The 14,182-nt window shown below is 39.0% G+C and overlaps 3 protein-coding genes across 6 annotated transcripts; 1 reads left to right on the plus strand and 2 right to left on the minus strand.

Annotated features, from left to right (window-relative positions):
* Nucleotides 1–233: 233 nt before the first annotated feature.
* Nucleotides 234–7,823, minus strand: snap47 (synaptosome associated protein 47). Of its 4 annotated transcripts, none has more exons than XM_032532478.1 (5): nucleotides 7,741–7,823; nucleotides 6,493–7,014; nucleotides 5,788–6,296; nucleotides 5,364–5,488; nucleotides 234–3,077 (listed from the first exon to the last, which is right to left on the minus strand). In XM_032532478.1, exons 2-5 carry the CDS (start codon nucleotides 6,987–6,989, stop codon nucleotides 2,931–2,933), a joined length of 1,278 nt encoding a protein of 425 aa, XP_032388369.1. In that variant the 5' UTR covers nucleotides 6,990–7,014; nucleotides 7,741–7,823; the 3' UTR covers nucleotides 234–2,930. The 4 variants fall into 4 exon arrangements, with proteins under 4 accessions (XP_032388369.1, XP_032388368.1, XP_032388371.1 ...); XM_032532477.1 differs by lacking the exon at nucleotides 7,741–7,823 and adding an exon at nucleotides 7,314–7,490; XM_032532480.1 differs by lacking the exon at nucleotides 7,741–7,823 and adding an exon at nucleotides 7,314–7,490 and having other exon boundaries at nucleotides 5,364–5,492.
* Nucleotides 7,771–9,895, plus strand: jmjd4 (jumonji domain containing 4). The gene is made up of 6 exons (XM_032532476.1): nucleotides 7,771–8,083; nucleotides 8,196–8,361; nucleotides 8,460–8,585; nucleotides 8,733–9,000; nucleotides 9,128–9,274; nucleotides 9,379–9,895. The coding sequence occupies exons 1-6, from the start codon at nucleotides 7,831–7,833 to the stop codon at nucleotides 9,706–9,708; spliced, it is 1,290 nt and encodes a 429-aa protein (XP_032388367.1). The 5' UTR covers nucleotides 7,771–7,830; the 3' UTR covers nucleotides 9,709–9,895.
* Nucleotides 9,896–9,897: 2 nt separating this feature from the next.
* On the minus strand, nucleotides 9,898–12,786 carry iba57 (iron-sulfur cluster assembly factor IBA57). Its single transcript, XM_032532484.1, has 3 exons — nucleotides 12,323–12,786; nucleotides 10,722–11,071; nucleotides 9,898–10,586 (listed from the first exon to the last, which is right to left on the minus strand). Exons 1-3 carry the CDS (start codon nucleotides 12,661–12,663, stop codon nucleotides 10,195–10,197), a joined length of 1,083 nt encoding a protein of 360 aa, XP_032388375.1. The 5' UTR covers nucleotides 12,664–12,786; the 3' UTR covers nucleotides 9,898–10,194.
* Nucleotides 12,787–14,182: the final 1,396 nt, after the last annotated feature.

The following is a 14,182-nucleotide window of genomic DNA, read 5'->3' on the forward strand; positions in this document are numbered from 1 at the left end:
GTCCTCAACAAAATCAGTGTGCTAAATATTGTAAAGGCATATTGTTTATTTTATGTGTTGATAAACACTGTTCTTAAGTGAAATTAAACCTCTGGTATTGATCTGGTCAAACCTCTGGTATCAAAATGGGAAAATATATTGTGATCACATGTTTTGACATATTGCCCGGCCCTACTTTCAAAAAGGATTTTTTAGCTGAATTCATAAAAAGGAATTGATTCCAATACTTACAATGCCAGTTTTGTTGCTTTATTTATTAATTTGTTTATAAGGAAGATGAAGGTGTACCTATACCCTTATATTTAGAGCTAATCAATTAATTGTGTCCAGTGTCAGAATATATTTAGTATCATATGCAAAAAGAAGCCTCTATACAGCAATGGAATCATTATTTTTAAACATGGTGGAGGCATTTCAAGTTCAACTTCTTGCTTAATACAATGAGTGATAACAGATCACAATAAAATCACAGAATTACAATACAAGTGTCATGTAATTTACATATAATGCATATTTACAGTACCAGTCAAAAGTTTGGACACACTTTCCCATTCAAATGAATTAAAAAGCGTGTCAAAAGTTTTGACTGGTACTGTACAATATTATTAACCTTTAGCAAGACAAATACAGTAGATGTGGACCTAGTATTTTGTATATAATATTTAAAAACAAACATTGGAAGTGTTATCTGTTCTGTTTTCAAGATTCCCGGAACTTAGAGGCACATTTATTATATTTATATTTTTTAGTAATGATGGGAAATTTTCAATTGATGCAATACAAAGCAGCAATATTGAAACATGCAACATTAGGCCATAGGGAAACTGTGTCAATAGAGGATACATGACACCAAGGGACTGAGAAAGACAGGTCATGAGGACAGAAACAGTTATAAAAAGGAAGAATGACAGTACATCAGAAACACAGATATCACTGACGCTATTAAATCCCTGTTATCCTTCACTCTACAAAAATTTCACTACATCCATCTTTCAATAGAAACAACATGCAGATTGTTAAAAAAAAATTGTGCAAAGAGAATAAATAGACTACTCATTTTCGTTTTTAGCTTTTCGAATGTGGAATTTTCCCTTCACTGTCGTTGTGCCATTGCTATCCCCCACTGGGCTTGGAAGGTGTAAAACTGCTGTGTATCACCTGTGACACACATGGAGTCACCAGATTTACTGGGAGGGCGTGCAGAGCTTTAATGATTCAAGCTTTTCCCCAAATGTCCAACTCAGTTTCCACAACCAATCAGTAGGAGTAACCAGTACACTGTTGAGGATGTGATCCCTTACCGGCTTCCCACCACAAATCCTGCCAATGGGATTCATTAGACTGAGCCAAGCCATAAGCACCAGTAACAGGCACTGAACATAGTGCTGGTTGAACAATCAAGTGCCCATTTTGGTTATATACCTATTGGTCAGTTTTTAGAGCACACTTTCCTTTTCACAGGATCAAGTAAGTTATTTCTATACGGCAACTCCAAAAGTAAGCAAATTAAAAAAAGTAATTTACACATCTATGTGAGGTGCTTTGGAGGGAAATTAGTAAGTCAAACGTTGCAAAGAACCTTCTGCATACTGTCTAACTTGCAAAAATAAATAGTAGGTCATAGTAGTAGTTGTTAATAGTAAGCAATGTTTCAGTACTAGACCTTCATCAGGCAAAATAAATGAAGGGAGTTTCTTTGCAACTTTTGAAAGTTTTTTCGAAAATTAAAATGTCAACATAAATACAACATATTATAAGCAAATATAAATCAGCCTATTTGTGAAAAAAACACATTGAGGCTTACTGACCAGAGACAAGGAAATCACTGGTACCCATTCATATCCTAAGGATTCACTGTGCCACATGTATGTTTAACATCAAACTTGATTCATAAAATCATACCAGCAGTTATTTAACTTAACTAACTAAGTTAACTTAGCACTAACTAAAAGGTATGTATAAGGGCTTTTAGACTTCATTTTGTACAATATATGTACTGTAGTTGGGGGTCCCTGCTCCATCTCTCTTTCAGTTAAAGGGTCTTTGGTTTAAAAAACACTGACCCCTGATCTAAGCCAAATGTAATGCTAACAATGCTAGCCACGGGCACAGCGGAGACCTTACCCTTCATAGAGACAGCTTTTATCTCAGTCACATATGATTGTATTTGTAATTGTAATTGAAATAAAATAATAAAATAAAACAATAAAGACATTTTAGATCATAATCTGAAAGACAAATTTACAACTAGTCCTCTAAGCCATAGGACCACCATCTTAAACGACCTACAGGAGTGTTAGACACATCAGCGCCCCTAATGGTGGCAGAAAATACAACCCACAGGAGCATTTTCCATCCTTATCCCTAAGCTTAACGGTCGTTAATGTTGTGAATTCGGTTGCAGTTTTGTTGGGTTTAGGCACCAAAACTTCTTAGGATTAAAAAACTATTATGGTGTGGGTTTTCAATCGGGACACAAACTCCAGTCTCTTGTCACACCCATCCACCACCCCAACCTGCCTCCTTACAGAGTTTGCCACTCTTATACTTTGTCACCTTACTTCCTGCTTTGCTCCCGTCATAGTTACTGCGGCCACTAGGGCACTGCCAAACAATAAATGTAAATATGAGTCGTAATTGCTGTTTGTACAATTGACATATGGGATTGTTTTTCAGGGGAGGAAAGTTTCCAACTGTCACAGATTTGGGGGGACATCTTTAGTATTACGCAAACTTTGCTGCACTTCCCAGAAATCACGGACACTTGAACCCATGTGCTTATGTGATTGCAGAAAAATCAAATTTTGAGTAAATGCAAGTCCCAACTGCTGTTCTCACATTGTACCAATCCTGTGAGGGCAATGAGGAAGCTTAAAACGCATTTCTCAGGAAGGACATGGTGACTGCATGCGTCTTCTGGACTGTCAGAACTACAGGAGTCTTTTCATGCGGCAGGTGTGCTTCTCTATGTGCATGGTGGCTCGGTCAGTGGAGCTGGTTAGTTCATCCAGAACATCATCCTGTCGTTCCAGCTCTGTCTCTGCTTCCAGGGCAAGGTTCTTCAGCTGCATCAGCATCTACACACACACACACACACACACACACACACACACATTGTTTAATTACAAACCAGCCTTCAGTAAACATGGACAACAGAGCAAGACACTAATAAAAAAAAATAAAAAAATTGTTGAGCAGTTGCATTGTGAAACATGTGGAAGATATGTTGAAGATTTGCTCAGTGAGTTTGAAAGTGAGTGTGTTAGTGAAACAGAGAACGAGGAGTAGATAACAATGAAATTTTAATTTATTTCAGAGGTTTTTTTTTCTTCTAAAATTGGCTACAAAGACATTAATCTGATGCTTAATGTCTACAAATGAGAGCAAAACTTTACACCAACCATGAATGTAATAAGAGCTACATACGTGGCAGATATGATATTTTATTTTATGAAGGACTGTATATGAAGCTGCTTGAGAAGATATTCAAACAGAAGTCTTGGCTTATCTATTGAGATCATTTATATCAAACAATAGTGTTTGTTTTCAGCTCTCAGTGGTTTTAAGGAATACTGCGACTACGTCTCCATCGTCCAACAACTGTGTATGTTATGGTTGATGGAACAACTTAAATATAAGATGATGTCCCAAGCAAAACCTAATAAACACTACTCCAAACCCCACTACCATGGTTTCTAAACTAATATTATGTTATACTACACATGCTCTCACACACCCATGGATGTTATGTCAATTTTCACAGGCCGGTACATGTGGACATTGCAACTGGGTACAGAAATAGTTCCAGACAGCAGTTTGAAAAACAGATAGTATGTCAATACACACCAAGGCACAACTGTATTCGTTCACTCAGGTCTATGACTGAATCGCACCTTGCAGTTAACATTCACTGGAGTTTTGGTGTGTCATAGAAAAACACAGAAAATGAATATTTTTAGCTGTTGCTTATACAATGGTTAGAGGACTTAAGTCATGTAGAAAGCCCTAAAATGAAACATGTTGGCTAGAACTGATATAAAAACACATGAGCTAAATGCTAGTCTTGTGCATGAGTGGGGTAACTTAAAGACTGTGAATTAATAGAAAAATTCAGTGCGTGAAATCTACAAATGAGTGAACCAGTTTGTGGTGTTAGCCAGGTAGGAATTTCCAACCTCAAACAATAATAATGGTATGAAAATGCTCATACAAGGGAGAATGGTTGCTAAAGCACTCACTGCAGGACATTAAACTAAGTGGCCCTCTGTACAAGTTGTCCCACTGTAGATTCTAATCTTGACATTAATTAAGAGTAGGGTGTGTACAGAAGTATAGCATTAAGTCAAAACTGGCAACCTTTTGAAGTTTGAGCCATTATCAGCTGTAGACAATACACCATTTATGAACACAACAGACGAGCCAACCTGTATGACTTGTTTGAAAAATGATTATGTAGACAAAAACAACTGTAATACATTGTGCAGTTATGATGCAAAATAATTAACAAATTATTAGGTATAAAGTGCCTTGTTCAAGATAACACTCATGCAGAGGTTAAACAAAATAATGTATCATGAAATAGGATATAAAATATGATGAAAAACACTGAAACAAAGGTGGAACATATAAGGATGCAAGCAAATGCCTATTAGTTGTCATCCCCAATAGTCTGCATTTTTCTGTATTCTGCTCTACTTTTACTTTAGCTTTAATATAATCTTGGCACTATAGGTAGCAGGACCTTGGTGTCATCCTATGAAGTCTACATTCATTCATTTATTCATCTAAATGACCCTATGTGATGTGTATATGAGCATGATGTAACAAACAAACATTAGCTACCTAGAATAGTATGTAATCAAACTTTATCAATCAATCAAACTTTATTTCTAAAGCACATTCAAAAACAACCAGGTTGACCAAAGTGCTGTACATTGACAGGTATGTAACACACACACACACACACACACACACACACACACACACACACACACACACACACACACACATCTGAATTTCCGTCACTGTGTAGGTCTTGTCACCACAGACCATGTCTGTAACATTTCTCAGTGTTGCGAGGGACTGAATGGAAAGACGTTGTAAAGTCTGACCAAATGACAGAACAAGTCTCTTTCCTTTTCTTAAAACCAGGATGGACTTTGGTTTGTGGTCTCAGTAAATAACATTTTAATCATAAAGGATAAAAAATACAAATCATTATGGTGAATTGTCGGTTAGAATGGAACTATCAAAATACATGTCTCTTAAACCGTAGGGTTGTTTACTATAATGCGCATAGGTATACAGCAGTGAAAAATATAGATGTCACAAAGGTGAAAGTCATATATTCACACAGGTCTCACCTGTTTGAGTTCTTGGGCCTCAGCCTGACTGACAGATGGCTGGAGGACCTGCACCTGCAACTGGGACAGCTCTCCTGCTGGGACCTCCAGTGGGAGCTCTGTGTCTTGGCAGCTCTGCAGCAAACCTGACTCCATGGGTGGAGATGGTTAAAAAGTGGAGAGTGCATATGTTGTTTATGAGGACAGTAAACTCAAAGTAACTGGGGCAATCAGGATGAAGTGACTCATCAAAACACATTTCTGTCAAGGAAAGACACCAATAACTGTTTCCAAAAGTCATGTGGATTAAATGTTTTTACATGTGGCTACACACCTATAAATAAACAGATGTGGAAACATAGACCTTTACTGCCACTTAGTGGTCAATTTCAAATTAGACATGGAAACAGTGAAAGAGCCTTTAATTATATTATCCATGCCTTACCTTCATTCCAGTTTGGCCCCTCTGCATCACACAGAGATGAAACTGGAGTTGCTTTGAAAGCACTGTATTCATTTGTGAACTCCACTTTCTTTTTGTACTGCATCTCTAACACTGACATTGCCTCTGGCATCTTGGCAGACAGGAACCTGTAGCAGATATCTGGCTTCCCAATAAACCGCTGTCTAACAGTGATCTCATACGGACTGTGCACCCTGATTTCATCGATGTCATTTCGTTCAAAACGGTGAAGGAGTTGACAGTTTGTGTCTCGCACTTCCACTGAAGACACCAGCACCAACAAGCATCCGGGTTTTAAGTCTGAGTCCCCGCCTTTGGTCACTACAGCTGGGATGCTTGCGATCACCTTATTTCTACTGGACCCTTTGCCAGCAGCAGAAGCAGCAGCAGCTCCAGCTCTTGCAGCGTCCTGAGCCTTGGCTTCCTGCTGAGTCTTCCAAGGAAGTTTACCAAAAGGCCACCAGGAGGGAGACTCCAGCTCTAACAAAAGTCTGCAACAGAGTAAAAGGGGAAAGGACGAATTTTATGAGAGTGTATGACTTGTTTCACTATTATTTTATGCCAGTTTTTGTTTTGCAACTACTACTTGAGTTATAGCAGTCAACAGCATAAGAATAAAACATGAACAAGACTTCCAAATAAAAAAGTGCATAATATCATTGAGTCAGACACTATTTAGATAATTACTTATCAGCCACGCCCAGATCTGAGTCAATCTTCTCCAGTCCCTGCATCATATTGTCAAACTGTTCTCCTTGGTGGCTGAGGACACTGCTGGTGTCCTCCAGTCTTCTCTGGGCCCCTGCTACCAGGCTGATCAGCTCTCTGCCTTTAGAGGGTCTACATTCTGCTCCCCGGGCCTCTGAGCTGGGGGACAAAAGACGTTCTCTCCAGAAATGCTCTAAGACATTATAAACCACCACCCTGTTGGGCTTAAGGGAGCCAAACCAGTGTTTCACATTGCCCTCTTCAAGCACTGTGAGAGTGCTGAAGATAAAACTAGATGACTCCATCTTGATCTCCATGATCCTGGAGAGACGGAAGCTGGCAAGACTCTCCTTACTCTGGTTAGAGACGAAGCGCACCATGGTCCTGGTGAGGGACAGAGTGCCATTTTCCCACCGCTTCTCACTGTTGATGTAATAGGAACCGGGCCAGCTGTGGATTGGGACGTCCCGGCTCATTATGAAAATAGATACACTGATTCACCTAGGACAAATGAGCATCAATATTACAGTTATGTACCATACACATTGTTGCTGTTAAAAATTATCATCGTACTGGGTGATCTCTCTGTCCTGATAGTATAACTACATAGTTTCTTCAGTGTAATAAGGGATCTAGATGAGCTTAGCTGAGGCGTTCACACTGGTAGCTTTAGCGAGGAGCCTTTCTGTCCAACTGACCGCATAACGAGTGCGGTATTATAACGTTATAAACCTTCTTAGCATGTATCACTTCCTCTAGCAACAATTTTATCCGTGCCACAACACAATCTACAATATTACCTTGTTGGGCTGAGCATTATGTTACACGACACTATCGCTTGTTTATTACGGAAGTGACGTCACGCAGTGGCACGGCTGTATTTACTGTCCGACTTCAAGGTTTTGGAAACATGTTAGCTAGGACGGCGGTTTCTGAAGTAGCTAAAATAGCATGCACTATTCGCATTAAATACATTGAAACGTTAATATAAGCAGTGGTGACCATTAATAATCAGCACCAGTTTAGCATGTGCGGCGTTCAGGAACTATAACCCAATAACATTAGCTATATCTTCGGGATGGAGTGCAGGCATCTGCTATCAAAATAGAAAAAATACGTTTTAGCATAATGCTTTGTTGTTTAGCTTTGTAGCCTAAGTCTGACAGCAAAAGTGAAACGACGTGCGTTATGTAATGTCAAACCAATCGACCCGCTCGCTTTCCCTACCGTTTCTTGCTGTCAAAGCAATGACAGCTAGCTTGCTAACGCTAACTGACTAGTCTATGTCTTGTTTACCCATACAGTCTGTTTACCATTATGGACAGGGAGGCGTACCGTAACTGCTGCAGCCTGGTCAAAATACCGAGACAGTCGTACGAACAGTTTTGGTCATCGCATTTTGTTGACTACATCGACAAGGAGCTGGGCTATTCTAGGTTTTTCAAGAAATACTTGCTTCCCAATCACCCATGTATGTTTTCAAGAAGGTTTACGGAGAACTGGAAGTGTAGAAAACAGTGGGTGTCTGAGGAGGGGAAGCCTAATTTCCAGAAACTGCTGCAAGAGTTTGGTAAATAAGTCTATTACTAATGCGTTGAGTCTGCCATATGTCACAATGCAGCTGCTGCAATGACTGGTCATGTACTATACATACATGTTAATGTGTTCATTCTGTATCACAGATGAGATTCCTGTTCCTGTTGCAAATTGTAATGCAAAGGAGTACAATGCAAACCCTAAACAAGTTATGCCTTTTAAAGAATTTATACACTACTGGAAGGAATACATCCAGAATGGCCACTCGTCACCTAAAGGATGTCTCTATCTTAAAGACTGGCACATGTCAAGGTAGCAAGTTATACGGATTGAACTACACTTTGTATCATAAAGCACAATATGCAAAATATCTAACTACCCATAATGAATATTATAATATTGTTTTACAGGGACTTCCCAGAACATAATGTTTACACCACACCAGTCTTCTTTTCTTCTGACTGGCTTAATGAATACTGGGATACACTTGAAGTGGATGACTACCGATTTGTCTACATGGGACCTAAAGGCTCATGGTATGTAACTAACATAATCTTGGCAAAACCCAGGTTAAAGGTTTTTTTTGGCAGGTAAAACTCATAATATTTCATTATTATATTATTATAGTTGTGAGGCAACACATGTGGGACATCTATCAATCAGATGCACTTTCTCATCACCAGGACCCCGTTCCACGCGGATGTGTTTCGCTCCTACAGTTGGTCTGCAAACATCTGTGGCAGGAAAAAATGGCTCCTGTATCCCCCAGGTCAGGAAGAGTTTTTAAGAGACACTCACGGCAACCTCCCATATGATGTAACGTCAGCTGAGCTTCAAGACAGAGGCCTTTTTCCACACTCCGAAAAAGCCTGTCAACCTCTTGAAATTATTCAAGAGGCAGGTGAAATAATGTTTGTGCCCAGTGGCTGGCACCACCAAGTTTATAATCTGGTAAGAACTGTAAAGGTAACAAAAGAGTATAAATACCTACCAAATGGCATACTACTGTGTACATTATAAGTTGTGTTATCTAATTGTGACCTACTAGGAACTCTCTCTCTCAATCTTTGTATGACAGGAGGACACTATCTCTATTAATCATAACTGGCTGAATGGCTGCAACGTTGACATCATGTGGCAGTTCCTTCAGAATGAGCTTTTGTCCGTTCAAAAAGAAATCGAGGAGTGGAGAAACACGATGGACTCGTGGCATCAGCACTGCCAGGTACTTCAGCAACAAGACTGTTCACCCTTCCTGCTTTCTAGAAACATGCTGCTGCTGTGAATGTTTGTAATATGATATCAATCCATTTATTTTCTACTTCTCAGGTCATTATGAAGGCCTGCTCTGGTATTAATTATGCAGAATTTGCCTCATTCCTGAAAATCATTGCTGACAACCGAATGGCTTTCCTGAATGCTTGTTCCTCTGGGGATTCCTCCGATTGTCCACGGCATCTCTCAGAGACCCTCACCACACTTGGACCTTACCATGCTGCCTTTGACCTACAAAGAGTGGCTCACATAATTGAATGCCTGCTTTGCAATGAAGACTTTAAGCGGCTTGATCACTCAACTTTGCAGCTAGAAACCATGTTGCAGCAAATTCGGGATACAATACAATCCACAAGGGGGCAGCATCTCCTTTATCAGGAATAAGATGTTCAGTGGCGTCTCAACAATGTTATCATCACCCGGAAATGGCTTGAATGAAAAATTGAATTGAAAAAAGATGATAAAGGTTTTACTACACTTTTGATTTGAGATGAATTGCAGTCTCAAATGTCCAATGTTTGGAATTAGCTTTTGCACTGAAAAATAAAATAAAAAAATATATACAAAAGTTAATTGAATTTGTGTGCTTTATTCAACAACTAACAATAACATATCACTGTTGATATAACCTGTTGTAAAGTTCTGCAATAGATAAGCATGATTCTGTGGTAAAATAATACATTACAATTTGGGAAAAGTCACTCTAAAAGTTGGATTTTATTTCAAATAAAACAAATGCTCTCATCTGGGTAGGTGCCACACAGCTGTTAAACAATGACAGTACATTCTGTACTTAGGGGTTCTGTTTACGAGAAGTCTGCCAGATCTGATGTATGTCACATTTGAGGGAACTATAAAACATCCTCCTCTTCAGTTGATTTTCACATCTTTAGGCCACCAGTCTGGCACAGAGACCTCAAGTGCCACTGTGGTGTTGTCAGAAGATTTGACTGTCAACTCTTCTTTGGCATGAGCCATGCGGATTAGGCACAGACCCAGCTCTCCAATCCCTGCTCGGTGCTTCCCAGCTGGCTTGCCCGACTGCGTTTGCAGCGCAGCGCCTTCCTCGAGACCTTGGACTGGTGCTGAAAAGCGTACTGGCATCAGGCGTTTCCGAACCACCCCAGTGTGATGAGTCCTAGCTGTGAGCTCCTGGCCAATGTAACAGCCCTTGCTAAAGCTGATACCCTGCATGTAGGCAAGATTTGACTCTAGTGGTAGTGCCACACCAGGGGGGAGGTCCTTCACTCCCTCAGGAAGTCCTAGGCAACAATGACAGCAGAGGAAATAAACAATTTGTGTCAAAGGCACATGGCCATACAAACCCTTACTTCTCATCCAGTTTTTCATTTAATACAAACAACAAACAAGGATTCCAATATACTCACTGGTCTTACCTATTGCATAGCGATGCCTGTGATATTCCCCCGTGTCCCCTTTCTGACATGATGCAATGATATCCAGGGGGTCAATTTGACTTTCCAATACCAATCTCCAGCCCATTTCCTGAGTTCGAGGATCAGTCTCCCATACCAGAACTTTGTCTGGGGAAGAGAGCTCGGGTTTACTGGCCTCATGATCTGCGTTCTTTTTCTCGGAAAGAACCGTCCACACAGAGAGCTCTGGACAGGGGTTTATGTTGACCTTTCGGCGGAGCTTGTACATCTTCAAATGTCTCAAGATTGAGTCCTTAATTGTGCTGTCACACTCCAGGAAAACACCTTGTTCTGCATCATTTTCTTTTAGACTAAAAAGTAAAAGAGAGAAGCTATAAAAACTATACAATCAAGTAATTACAACATATGTGTATGGTGAGCAATTGGTTTTCTCAATCTGCCTGATCTAGCCAAATTAATGATTTTGTGTATTTACCAAAGAGACTTTAGGAGTAGCTCCATAGGACATGCAGATTGGCATTGATTTTGTAACCCTTTTAGTTTACCGGTGGCAAAATTGCATATGTCTCTTATTCTACAAAGTTCAACAATTGGCTTGAGATGTATCCAAGTGATACAAATTGGATAAGTGCATCAACAAATTGATTAAATTGAGTCTGTAGCTGGATAAGAGGTCAGGCTTGCCAGGCAGAGTTAACACATTTGGCATCAGTCACATACTAGTATATCTACTGAGTTGCTACTATAAACTAGTATCTGCTGAAACTGTTGAACAAACTTCACTGGCAACTGAAATGTATACATGTGTCCTTCAAATGTTCACCTAGCATTAGCTGACAGGCTGGGTTACAACATGTCATGTTCTGTGTATTTCCATCTCTCAGCCAAAAGGTTTCACTTAATTACATACGCCTAGCATGACTCCTTTGTCATATTACATATTGTGACAAAAAAACGTCACTTTACTACACTGGAATGATCTCAACATGTGATTACTTGTCATCTAAGTTTGACTAAGATACACCACAGACATAGGCTAGGTAACTTTAATCACAAATAGGTGCTCTAGCAATGCAAAACAACTGTTTTAAAGCCTTAATGGAATAGTTTTTAGACAGCATCTTACTTCCTGTATTTGGTGAAGTAATGTATTTTTCCTTTTGAAAAGTATGTCGGGTTGAGATACAACACAGGAAGGGTAATTCAATTTTCGGGATATTAAATGTTAGACACATGGAATATCAGTAGCCTACTTTAAAATAAAGTGATGCTGTGTCTTGCAACATGGGTCTGAGCACACGCTTTTTTTAAAGAATATTAAAAAATAATTAAGACAAAGCTAGAACATTCTTAAGTTGTGTACGTAAAACCGGTCCACATTAGTAAGTAATAAGTTCAGCTTGAAAGGTGAAAGTCTTTTTTCACCCCTGGCTTTCCATCCCTAATCTGCTGACGTTACTCGGCCCGTAGTACAAACGCCCGCATTTATATCTAGGGCCAACGGCAGCACCTGCACTTGAAGATATGTAGCCACACCCTCGTGTTTACTGAAAACGTGTGCAAGTAGTTTACACGGTATGCATTAATGAACTTTACTGTACCTGTACAACATGATATCATATAGCGTTCTTCCTTGTACATTTAGCATATGTGAGTACATGGCTGAGAGTCCAGGCACCTCCAGCAGCCCCATGTCATTGGTTATAATCCCCTGAAGAAACGGGCTCGTGTCTTGTCCCTGGATTTTAAGTAAGGTCCTGTGAGGTAGGTGATGGCACACAAACTGTACAGGGACATGTCTCTGGACAGTCTCCTGGCTGTACCTTTTGACACGGATACCTGCTGGAGCTAAATCACCGGAAAGAAACGTGACGCACAAATACCGACCGGGGTATTTTGTGGCGGACGCGTACGCTCTCCTGGCGACATACAACAGCCCCATGTTGTGCACTGTCACAGAAGAATATTAAGTCTAAACTTAAAGTGGCTTCTCCTCCTATTAACAACTGTGTACGGCTACATAACATTCATGGACGGCTCCATTTTGAAATCCCACAATGCATTGCTCGACAATAACGGAACACAACTGGCGCTCTTCTGCACCTTTCTCGCATGCGTAGCCTACAGGTTACATCCATGTACATTTTCATATATTTCATCATATATTAATAAAATACATGATGAAATATATATATATATATATATATATATATATATATATATATATATATATATATATATATACACATATATAGCCAAACGTAGCCTACAGTACAGGCCAAACGTTTGGAACCACTTTCTCATTCAATGCGTTTTCTTTATTTTCATGACTGTTTACATTGTAGCTTATCACTGAAAGCATCAAAACTATGAATGAACACTTATGGAATTATGTACTTAACAAAAAATGTGAAATAGCTGAAAACATGTCTTATATTCTAGTTTCTTCAAAACTTTTGCTTTTTTGACAGTGCTGCAAATCCTTGGTGTTCTCTCAATGAGCATGAGGTAGTCACCTGAAATGGTTATATTATATATATATATATATATAAAATATATATATATATATATTTGCACACACAACATAACCCAAACCTAACTTTCAGGGAACGTTCCCGCAACCAAAACTTGTTAGCTGGGTAGGTGTGTGTAGTGTGTGTTAGGTCCTACTTCTTTTTCTACTACTTTTAAGATGTGTTTTTTTGGAGTATGACATGCTTAAACATAAGCAACATTTATCTGCATGTTTCCCTCCCACTGAAACAAATAACAGGTAGGCTATAATGCAAATTGTGCAGTTATATCACAATACGTTCCTGTTAAAAAATGTTTCTCTCTGACAACCCATCTGTTGGAATTGTTCTTTCTATAGTTAAACTTTATGCTTTTTTTATAAAAACATTATGCAAGATACATTTTAATGTCATTATAACAAGAACCTTTCATATGTTAACTAGAAAAATGGGGTCCCATAAGATTTGAGAGAAAACAATTGCACAATTTTATGACACAGGGATGACTAGATTTGGCTTTTTGTTAAATACAGCATCCCAAGATGATACCAAGCTGTTATTTTTTAAATGCATATGGAAAAAAACTGTTCTACCTTTTAGAGGTGGCACAATGTCTTAGTTATTAACTTGAATAACTAATTAAATGAATTAGGCTATTACATTTCACTGAAATTTTGTTTTATATGATTGCATGTGACAAATTAAATAGATCTCTTGATTGAATTACCACAAAGATACAATTCCTATTCTCAGATTCATACATTATCAGCAGTCATTTTTACAGATAATTATATTCAGGAAGTTTAAGTAAGCAGCAACACAACTGATGACTATTGTATTGCTAACAAATCATGACATATTGGCAAAGAAATATCATCTCTTTATAGCTCTAGAGTTATGAATGTAATTAAGCTACTTCACTCAGCTGATTATGAATATTTAAAACCC

Source organism: Etheostoma spectabile, chromosome 12 (assembly GCF_008692095.1).
Source record: "Etheostoma spectabile isolate EspeVRDwgs_2016 chromosome 12, UIUC_Espe_1.0, whole genome shotgun sequence".
Classification (NCBI taxonomy): Eukaryota; Metazoa; Chordata; class Actinopteri; order Perciformes; family Percidae; genus Etheostoma; species Etheostoma spectabile.